The 12,017-nt window shown below is 39.3% G+C and overlaps 1 protein-coding gene across 1 annotated transcript in view; it reads right to left on the bottom strand.

Annotated features, from left to right (window-relative positions):
* Positions 1-1,828: 1,828 nt before the first annotated feature.
* Positions 1,829-12,017, bottom strand: part of LOC103765159 (chondroitin sulfate proteoglycan 4-like) — a 31,323-nt gene continuing 21,134 nt past the window's right edge. The window contains 4 exon segments of the mRNA XM_018077151.2: positions 1,829-3,346; positions 3,349-4,898; positions 5,395-5,578; positions 9,769-9,941. Of these exon segments, the coding sequence (XP_017932640.2) occupies positions 2,843-3,346; positions 3,349-4,898; positions 5,395-5,578; positions 9,769-9,941 (2,411 nt within the window). The 3' untranslated portion in view covers positions 1,829-2,842.

Here is a 12,017-nt window from a genome sequence, read left to right as displayed (position 1 = left end):
TTGAGCCAAATGCTCAAGATTCAATCCCATAATTCCTGATCTACTTGAAATGAACATCTGTTGTCAGCCAAAGCCATTTTGGAAACAGTGAGTAAGACTTCATCCCCTTATGCTAAAGCCAAAAGAGCCTGCACAAATTCTATCACCTTTTCTGAGGTTTTCATATAGGATTCCTTGCTCAGAGCATGCAAGTCTCAAACTCAGGAATGCCCAGTTGTGGAGTTCTAATCGCATTGCAGGTGCTTTGACTTTGTCACTATTATGTCATGGTCTCACTTTTACATTGCCAGCAATACAGAAGCCCCATGCTCCATCTCTACTGCGCATCCCGATCTGGGCACACCTGTCCTTACACCAATATCTTTATTAAAATCTCATGAAGCATGCATTTCACTTTCATATTTTTGTTCAGCCTGTCACAAGTCAGCAGTGTGCATTTTGTCACCAGACTCCAGGAGCTTTCTGCATTGTCCAAACTGTACCAAACTGTAGGCACACCACTTGATCTCCTGGTCAGAATTGGAGCATGAGACCTCTTGCTGTTAACAGGACAGTCTCAGTGGTAGAGCAATGTGGGGCAGGCTTCATTAGGTGGCAGGAAAGCATCAGGATTACAATTCTTTATTCCTCCTTGGAGTGTGGCCTTGGAGAAGGTGTAAAGGGATCAGGTTGCTGCTACTGTCCAGAAGGCATTGGAGGCAGCCTGCAGCTGACAGCTGGGATCTGGAGGAAGCTGCTGTCTGCTTGGTATTAGTAGAAGAGGTCTCAGGAAATGGCAAAAGACATACAGCTGTACCTCCGCAAAGGATGCTGGGTTGCCTCTGTGATGGCTGACAACACCACCTCAAAACAGTGCCAGAGTGGAAAAGCAGGAAAGTCCACAATGCAGATCTACAGTGGTCCATAAGAGACACATGAACATCCCGAGCCTTTTACACTGATCAGTTACTTGAATTCACATGCTGCCATCAGGGAAAATATGGTAATGACAGACAAAAAACCTTGGTGTTCAAATACATTTTAGTTTGAGCATATAAAGGGTTCATATCTTTAGTCTCTGGTGCCCTAACAACTTGACCAGCTGAAGAGATGGCTTGCATATTTTCTGGTGACGAGCTACTCTCCTTGAAGTGGGCTCTGAAAAATGTATTGCTTAAAAATGCACCGCGATCATGGCTGAACATGGCAGAGGTGGTAAAAATGAGAGGGACTATCCCCAGTGCTCCTGTGTTTAGTTATCAGAACACAGCAGTATGGAGTTTAAGTCTGGCCCTCCTTGTAGGTAAAAATTTCCCATAATTGAAATATATAAATTACAGAAACATACCTAATCATCAACAATAAAAAATCATCCAAAACAAAGCAGCATGAAATGAATAGCACCAACGCTCTTGAGATCCATAAATCCATTGTATAAAAGTGAAAATGACAGTACGTAGGCCTAAATAAAAGAGGTATTCCAGTGTTAACTGAGCGAGTGCAGTCCTGAGAGTGCTGAGAACAGTGTTTTTACAAAGAAGCTATCTGGAAGCTGTAACAATATAGAGGTAGAAAATAGATGAGGATTTGAGTGGTAGTAAGAAACTTGTTATGATCACAACACCATTCCCTTGAGTTTATTCAGTTCATTCTTTGAAGTCAACAGGAATTTTGTCATTTGTCCTCTGTGGAAGAAAAACTGGACCTTAACTGGAGGCTGCATATCACTGTAGAGCTTGGATTTCCAAAAATGCTAGAATATTCCCTTTGAACAGAAACTATTTTATCACCAGAGCAAAGTTAGTAAGTAGGTAATACTCTGTTCGTAGCGTGTAAGGCATATGTGTTCAGTGTTCTGGGAGATGAAGGGTAAATTGTGAAACTTCAAAATAGGACACATACTACCTCACAGGATTGTTTCTATCAGTAGCTCCATGACACATGACAATATGCAGCACAGGACTTAATTCTACTGTCATCTGCTTGAATACACAAACTCCAGAGAAAGTTACGTTTGCTTCACTGAAAGCAGAATTAACCCCTTTGTCAGGAGTAGGAAATTTTGATATGCACATCCAGACATAACCTAAGCCTGAAGATAATTCAGCAGACAGGCTGGCTGGCAGATACACAGTTTTTGGCATGTGGATTACGGGTCACAGATGTATTTTGCCAGCCTGCAGACACTAAAGGCTAGAGTTCAGTATCAAATAAGGAAAAAGAAATCAAAAGAACGAACAACATCTCACAGCGTTTTACCAGAATCCTTATTCAGTACTGTACTATTGTTGCTGAGTTGAATTCCAGATTTCCAGTTCAGTGACCTGGATGAACACCCGTCAAAATAATCACAGCTTTGTTTCTTCAGTACTGGCCTCTGAACAGCCTTCAGGTCAAAATTATATTATTGAGATTAGCACCATAGCAATTACCTATTGGAACAGTTTAAAGTTCTTCGAATACAAGTTATGGTTCAGGAAGGAATACAAGACGTTTATAAAAAATTACTTCTTCGGAAAAAAGTAATTCTATTAAAAATATATAATCCATGATAGAACATTCCATTTTACCTGTCATGGAAAATAAAAAATAGTGCATACATAGAATGCACTCAAAATACATGAGGCCAAATTCTGCACTGAATTAAGTGAGAACTTTGCTGATGTACTAGCTGGAAATCTTCTTTTATGGCCACTGTAATCACTAAGATTTTTTTTATTATTATTATTTCACAGGTATTTAGATTTCATCTAGTGCATCATTTGACGTATAATAAATGAGTGTATAAAGAACAAATTATATGTCAACAACGTATATTCTCTGTTCCATACTACATCAATTAGCATGACCAAAACTGGAGTAACTACACCTGGTACTGATTGCGCTTCAAAGTTGGGTTTGTTTCCCGACAATATTGGATGACTTCAGGATCAAGATTTAAAATGCTGTTTTGCAGAGGCCTTTCTATAGTTGGAGAAACCACTGCAGGAAGCAGCTGCTCATGTCTTACTGCCATGAATGTTGATGCTGTACTTCTCTCAGCACCCTTCAGAAGAGGAGTCACTGTAACAGTAGGTACAGTCAAGCTCCATTCCAGACACCGACCTGGACTACTGAGGATTGCATCTGCTTGACTTTTGACAAGTGATTTCGTCTTCTCTTTCTTCTGGCACATTAACAAAATGCACACAAAAGTAACAGCAACAATGAGTAGCACAGACACCAGGACCAGAGGGATAATGATGTACCAAGCATTGCTGCTTTCACCCCCTTGTTCTCTGGGACTCTTGGCATTAACCTGGCTTGTAGTCTTTATCTCCTCAGATACACTTGTTCTCATTGCCAGATTTAGCAATGGGCCTTTCTCATGTAGATATATTCCCAGTGATTCTGCCCTGGCCACTTAGTTGATTCAGGCTTCCGTGGTGCTACTGCAGGCTCTTCCTCCTGTGAGGAAGCTGGTGCCTCATACTTTGAGGTAGTATGAACCTTTAAAGTAGTCATGCTGGTTACAAAAGGCACTTCTCTCGTAAAACCCTGCACAAGTGGAGGATTGTGTGGCACAATGGAATACTGAAAACAGCCAACAGCAGGTTGCACAGCATCTGCCCTGAGTATAAATGTAAATGAGTCATTTAGCAGATCAATGCCCGTCATATTTGTATCTATGTCTAGAAGCAGAACACCACCGTCGATGTCAGCCTGGGTGAATGTCTGAATGTCTTCAAACACTGCATCGCTCACAAACTTTTTCTTTACAATCTTTCCATGTGAGGGGGGCACTATCACTTCAAATCTAGGATTACTATTTGTCAAATTAGCTAGCTCAGATGCATCCAGGTCACTGCTTCCAAATTTATAAGCCACTCCATTTGAAATCTGCAGATCAGGTACTACTTGTACTAAAGGCTTCACTGTGATGTTCAGCACTTGTCCTGTTAGATTGCCTTCTGCAGTGAAAAGCATGAACTTCAGTACTTCTTCGGATGCAGTGAGATTTGACAGGTGGTAGGAGAGCCTTCCCGAGTACAGATCTGCCTGCTCAAATTTAGTAACCTGCTTATTTCCAATCATCAGGTGCCTGTATTTGAGTGGCTGAGTTATTTCATACATAATGTTAGTGCTTTTTCTATTTGTGACAGCTGAAAGCTGAACATTAGTAATAGTGACAGATGTCTGGCCCTGTGGAAGTACAACATTGGTAAGTCTGACTAGGACAAGAACAATTGGTATGACTTCAAGACTGAACAGTTTGTATAAAGGGCGATGTTTACCGTCAGTCACACTGAAACAAAACACCCCAGAAGACGAACTTCCATCCTGTACATACCAAATGTTACCACTGTCAACATCAGCTTGTGTGAAATCTTTTATAGAGATACTGAGATTGCTTTTCATTACTAAATAACCATTATTGTGGTTGCTAACAATGGTATATTTGAGCTCAGCTGGGGCATTATCTAAGTCTTCAACTTTCAGGTTCTCTGACCCCAGCACTAACGTATCTCCTTGCAGGACTTTCAAGTGCAGCCTTGTAGTCTTGAGTTCTGGAGACCGGTCATTCACTGGAAAAACAGTGATATTAAACATCTCCTCTAAAACTTCACTAAGGGGCTTTGTTGCAGACTCGCTCTTTAGGTTTAACCAAACAGCAAAAGCAAAACTGTCATTAAGCCATTCAGAATTATCATGTACATACACAATTCCAAATTTGTTCAGTACGTATTGGGAGAAATTAGGTTTTACTTTGGTAACGTTTCTTTCTCCAACAACAATCATGCCATGTTGGGGGAAAGAAACAACCTGATACCAGACTTCATACATGGAGCGCTGTATGTCAGGTAGTTTAATCAACAGATTTGAAGCATCTAAATTTGTTTTATTGATCAATACTCTGCCTCCTTCCTGGACTGTGGCACCTGGCAGAAAGGAAAAGAGAATCTTAGTAATTGGCAATTTTACAGTTGCAATACTTCAGAAATCAGATATCAAACACTGATGATGCTCAGAAAATTTTCTCCTTCATAGTATCCTTGATTTCTATATGTCATAACTCAAAATGTATTACCACTACTTTTAAAATACAGTCACACATAAGAGACCAGATTTTCTACTGATGCATATACTAAAATTAAAGAAATATCAGTGTGTCGAAACTTGAGTGTTTTCACCTACAATTATAGAAAATAGAGAATATTCTCTACAGCAGTAGGAATCATCAAACATAGGTAGTTAATCTCATTTCTAAAGATGTAGTGATGTGGCTTTCCAAGCTACTATCTACATTACACTGTGTCAGAAGTATTCTGTTTATTGCTTACTGAAGAGAAAGGAGCCTTTGTTTTTCCTCAGTTCTTCAATGGAACCCTGACAGACCCAAAACAATTTGGAGCCCAAACAGTACAGCATTTTTACCTGTATTTGCTAGAAGACGACTATTCCGATCATCTCTGGTAATTTCATATGAAATGACAATATGGAACACCTGGAGGTCCAGAGCTGATGGTGGAGAGGAGACAGTAAATGTAAAGAAATCTTCTGCACTCCAGCCAGCTAACTCAGCATGTAAGTGTTCGTACATGATCACACCTTCATCAACCTGGTTTGGATAAAGGAAAGTCACAGGTGTAAGAGGAAAATGACTTTAACCAGAGGACTGTTAAGGACAGAAAAAAAATATCTTGAGAACATTGTTCAAAGAGGTCTTTGCACCTTAGTCCATGCACAGCATATATGGAACTTCCAGAATTGTTTAGGTTGGAAAAGACCTCTAAGATCAAGTCCAACCGTTAACCCAGCACTGACAAGTCCACTACTAAACCACGTCCCCAAGTGCCAGACCTACACATCTTTTAAAATCTCCAGGTTGATGATTCAATCACTTCCCTGGCCTGGTTCAATGTTAGATCACCCTTCACATGAAGAAATATTTCCTAATATTCCAGCTAAATGTGCCCTGGCACAACCTCAGGGCATTTCCTCTCATCCTATAGCTTGTTACTTAGGCAAAGAAGCCGATCCTCACCTGACTACAACCGCCTTTCAGGTAGTTGTAGAGAGCAATAAGATTCCCCCTGACCCTCCTTTTCAGGTGCCCCCTGAGCCTCCTTTTCTCCAGATAAACACCCTCAGTTCCCTCAGGCACTCCTAGTAGGACTTGTGGTCCAGACTCTTCCCCAGCTCTGTTGCCCTTCTCTGGACACGTTCCAGCACCTCAATGTCTTTCTTGTAGTGACTGGCTCAGAACTGGACACAGGATTTGAGGTGTGGCCTTACCAGTGCCCAGTACAGGGGGACTGTCACTGCTCTGGTCCTGCTGGCCACACTATTGCTGATCCAAGCCAGGATGCCACTGGCCTTCTTGGCCACCTGGGCACACTGCTGGCTCATGTTCAGCTGCTGTTGACCAGCATCCCCAGGTCCTTTTCCACAGGGCAGCCACTCTGCCCCAACCTGAGGTTGTGCTGCCTGAGGTTCTTGTGACCCAGGGTCTCGACTTGGCACTTGGCCTCGCTGAACCTCATACCATTGGCCTTATCCCACTGATCCAGCCTGTACATAACTTACACTGAGATTATCTTGCACTTCTCTTTTTCTTAAAATGGACTCTGTGTTGCCAGATAAGCTTACCTGAAAGTAGGCAAAATGTTACTGGGCATGAATGCTTAGTAAGAGCCTTATGTGAAGAGCAGAGATATATAACACTGAGAAACCTATTTCAAACTAGCAATGGTAACGGTGATCATAAGCTCAGCTGGACTGTATCTTTAGTGAATCAGAGTGTCATATGTCTAAGGTTTTTCTTTACAAGGACACTAGCAAGTCTGGACTCATTGTCCTGAAAAAGCATATGAAAGAATGAAGGACTGAAAAGGACTTTGATGCAGGTATTTCCCGGGAACAGCCAAAGATACTTGGTAAGAGACTAAGAAAACCAGAAGGGAGTGTAACGACAATTGAAATATAATCTCAAGTATAAGCAAAGAGCTGATGAAATTACTTAGTGGGAAATTTATACATCACAGCAAGAAGGGGATTCCTAAGAAACAGGAAGAAACCTGTTTTGTCCTACATGTGCCTGCACTGACCTTGTAGATCATCATACTCAAGAGAATCCTATCAGTCCACTGTGAGTAATCAAGACACAGAAGTAAATCTTCAGAAAAACAAACGCACACACAACATAAAAACATTTATCTCTCTAAAACCCAAAGCGAAAGGTAGTATTTTCAGACTATTTCTCATCAACAGGAACTATACATGAATTTTAAGATCAATACCATAATACACTGTAACTGCAACAGAATTCCTAATAACAGCAAGATTAGAACACTCTAGTAGATTCAGCATCTGGTCTGCTTGCTAATTTATTCACTAGCCTGGAGAGAAGACAGTCATACCTATTAAATCCTTGGCAAATTCCAGGCAACTGCTAACCTGGCCTGCATGTGTTAGTTTGTAATTGCCACAGAGATCCCTGTCTGAGATGGCGCTGGTTCTGAGTTTACTATTGTAACACACTCCTCACAGCCCGCAAACAGTCTGACGGGACTCATGAGCACACGTTTCTATCACATAGGCTTGAAAGATGTGAAAAAAGAAAACAAAAAGCTCCCTGCTGCTATCACAGACGCATTTTAGCAGTTTAGAGTCTGAGGTGTGAATACAGAGTTCTAATACTGAAATTATTGCAACAGCCCCCTTTGAGATCACTAGGGAAACTGAGCTTTCAAGGTCGGGTTTCTCAGCAGCCTCGAAACCATCCTGCTTTTTCTCTAAAAAAGTCAGACTGATGTGATAAAATCCTATATGCACATCTTCAGGTTTGCGCCTTCCCTATACTAATTTTATTTTTAATGGCTATTATAGGAAAAAAAATTATATCAAAAGGATACATTGATTCAGGGTAACTTTCCAAAACCTCTAGGACTTCAAGTTGGGAGAGAAAAAAAAAAGCAAATATCATGTTGAAAAACTTTGTGTTATTCAAGAGTGTTTAATGCGTAAACAATTTTCTTATATTCCCAAACAACAACTGTTCAAGAAAAAATGCCTTGAAATGCAATAGTGATTTCAGTCCTTTTTTTTTCTCTCTCTGGTAACAAAGCAATAAACCACAGGGCACAGGAAGAGTTCAGCACCACAGCAAAACATAGTACTTTTATGAAGTGAAATCTGAAGTTCCTCAACACAGAATGAAGAGTATGAAAACCCAAAGTACTAATCTAATGCAAAATATTTTCAGTTCCAATCAGATTTACAAGCTTCTTATTACTAAACAGAAACTGAATGTCTTAATCTCCATTACATGGAGAATGTACAATGTTTGTAACATCAATGTAATTTTTTAACTGATATTTTAACTCCATGTGCTACAACACACTAGACTGAAAATTTATTTAGATACCTTTTCTCTCCCTCATACCTCATTCTCTACCAGCATCAATAGCAAGCAATAGGTTTGGATACCTTAATTCTACCTGTAAGCAGTCACTTAGCTCTACTTGTTTGAAATTAAAATGGCCAATAGAAATATCTCCAAGAGACAAGAAAAGCATACATATTATTATAGCTCAAATCCTTACACAATTTACAGAGTTCAAAGGAAATTTAGCTATACATTAGTAAAAACTAAAGCTACAGAGAAATAACTGGCATGTTCTGACATGGCACTGTCTAATAAACATACATAAAGATCATATCCATAGGCAAAAAGAGTGAAACTCCAAAACCTTAACTGAAAGATTTTCTGTCTAACATGCTTAACTTTTTCATTTAATGCTCATAAAAAATCATACATTTTGGGATCAGAAGGGAGCAGCATCATCATATAGTTCATCTCTTTAATAACTTAAGACAAAACTCAGCATCTATTGTAACAAGACCAGTAACATCATGGGATTAGTACGTGGTTTTATGAGAACCATTCTGTGTTCATTTTGCTTTATAAAGTCCAAGTGGAGATTCATTCCATCACAGTCCTCGGTCAGGTTTGAAAGTTTGATGATAACTAATAAAAATGTCAACCTTTTTTCCAGGTTTTACCTATCAAGTTTCAATTTCTCATTTTCTCATTTCTTCATACATTGAATCAAACAGCCAGTTTTAAATTCCGTAAATATAGGTTTTTCCACGAGCAAAGTCAGAAGATTGACCCCCTTTTGTCTCCCTCACTTTGATTTTCTGAGAATAACTTAATGCAGAGGACATGGTCATATTCAGATTCTGCACACAGACATAAGTAATTTCTGTTGCAGAAGAACATTTCTATCAAGTTACATAAGCTGCCATGTTTCATTCAGTATGAGAATCTATATTACAGGTAAGATACTTTAAACACTTAGTGTCACAGCCAATCACGTCAATAAAAGTCCTCTTGGGGACGCACATAACTGTGTACAGATAAAATGAATATGATACTTTCAGAGTACAGACTTTTCATAGAGCAAAAGGTTGCCTCTTCTGCCAGAAACTAAAGGCTTCCAACCTCTGCCTGCTGGTTAATGGCACCAGAACAGCTTTTCTTGACAAATACTATTACAAGCAAAACAGTGGGAATTGCCAAGACCCTGCTAGTATCCAAGCAGAGAGGAACAAAGGCTGCCCTTGCATTCATTACCAGATGCCAGATATTTGGTGACATAGCAAATCTGGATGGTTGCACTGATGGATCACATATGCCTGATTACTTAACAGATATAAATGGAATCAGACAAAGAATAAGCAACTGAGATGCCGTTTGAAGTAACAATATACCCCTTAATTAGTTATTACAGAGTAAATGCTTACCATAGACTGCGTAAAACTGAGAATTTCCTGAGTGGTATCATCAGAATTTACTCTGATCAGCCTTCCAAGCTTTGGGAAAGTTACAATCATAAAAGTTATACTTCTGTTTCCTGCACTGATCACATCATTGGTTACAGCTTTAAGATCATGTTGTGAAATAGGTTTCCTGGAACCTAAAAGAGTGTCAATTATAGGAAACACATATTTACAAGAGCAATTTTACAAAAGGTTAAGTTTTGTATGCACAACTCACACTCTCACCCAGGCATTCTACTTAGCCTTTTAATAATGTTTTATAAGATCAGCAGGCTTACTCTTTTTCTAGTTACCTTCTAGTTGCAACTCTTTTTTCAATCAAAAAGGCCATTAGTAGGATGTATCTCTGTCTTACAAATGTAAAAAATGCAGTACTCTTCAGCACATGTAATCGCTAAACATTAGCTTCTGCAAAAACAACCCAAAGTAAGGAACAGAGCATGTATAAGAAGCTCTGTTCCTACATGACATGTCTAGAACTGAATTCAGACTCCAGTGTTTTGGGTATTCCCAGTTGCTACAGAAGACAGGATGATTTGGCAGGGAGAAGCCTCAACACAGTAAAGTTTTCAGCAAACACATAAACAAAAGACAATTATTAATGGAAACATGAAGCACTCTTTATCAATATGAAATATTATTTTCATTAAATGAAATTAAAACATCAATACTGAATTAAACAAATTAGGAAGAACATCATATAACAGAAATGACAGCCTGAACTGAAATAATGCATTATTTATTAAGAGGTAAAAAAATCCTTTTGATACGTAACACCGCACTAACCTAACTAAAGTTACTAAATTCTGGCTTAAAAATGAAAAAGATTATTAGGAGCTTTCTGGCATTTAGTCAAACCAAGACAATTTTTGAGATAGGTGTGACGAAACCACACTTAGTAATTTCCTAAAAGAAAAAAATAAGTTTTATTTGGCTTTTTTTGAAGCACTTTCAAGGTATACAGTCAGCGCACTAAAAGTCACATTCAGTGATAATTTTGGAGGAGCAATAGATTCTGATAACCCTATTCTCCCTATATCCCCACTTCTTTCACATTTTCTTTTTTCTTAAGCAACAAGCTTTTGTAGATTTCAATACATAATTTCAGATACTAGCAGTATACATCCTTGAAGTCTGAATTATCAATCCACCTTCAATAAACCATAATGTTTATACAGGAATAACACAAAATAACATATATATGCTACAATATTCAGAGGAAAGGGAATGCTTTGCAAGCCATTAGTAACATCAGGTTTACCTGCAGCTGTGCCATGGTTCAAATCACAACTACTTTGAAGGAGAGTTGTTATAACAAAATAAGATCTTCTGGCTCTGTATGTTTTCCCATTTTTACCTTCCCATATCTCTCTGTGTTCATACTGTTTTGAAAAGTGAAACTGTCCCTCAGGTGTAGAAAAATTCTCCCACACTGTATCTAATTCAAGAAAGCTTCCTTCTCTTTCTCTCTCTTCTTTTCCCTTTTCTGTATGACAGTCAGGGAGGGAAGCATGACCTTGTGAATACAGTAGATGTGGTCAGAAATTTACAACTTAGAGCTGCAGTTAATCAGACCACATAAATCTGAAAATGCAGTTGTTTATCAGTAACCTGCTACTTATGTAAATCAGGCCTCATTGCCTTAACAGAGTAGGACAGAGTAACTCTAAAACATGGTCACTCTGTAGAGATGAAAGTTAGTGCTTCAATTTTTCATAATCATACCAGGTTATCACACCACCACCACCACAGTGCAGGGCCAAGCATGTCTGTCACAAAACCCTTTTCCTTCCTCATAGACCTGACCTCACTTCACTGCTCAGCACAGGCTGAAATATAGCCTAGGGCCACAGACACCAAATCTATCATGTTCTCCTGTAAAATAGGATCCTCCCCCAAACATAACGTTCTCCTTTACTCACTCCTGTCCTGAGAGTTGAGAACCTTCTCCAGCACCCACAGTAGTTCTCCTCTAGTCTTCACCCACCCAACAAACTGGGTGAAGGAAAGTGAAGTGAGAACACTGCCTGTGTGTTCCCAAATACAGAAGCAGAGAGGTCACAAAGACAACCCAACCCAAAGGAACAGAGAGGAGGAAGACACACAATAAGGACAGGTGATGCCAAGTAGAGCCAAACTTATCCATACAACTAGAGTGCAACAGCATAAAGTTGGTACATAATAATTTTGTTACACATTTTTACATTTAAGAT

This window comes from Manacus vitellinus, unplaced genomic scaffold (assembly GCF_001715985.3).
Source record: "Manacus vitellinus isolate BGI_N305 unplaced genomic scaffold, ASM171598v3 scaffold_36_pilon, whole genome shotgun sequence".
NCBI classification, from domain to species: Eukaryota; Metazoa; Chordata; class Aves; order Passeriformes; family Pipridae; genus Manacus; species Manacus vitellinus.
Note: the sequence above shows the minus strand (reverse complement) of the source record. Positions and strands in the feature narration are given on the sequence as shown.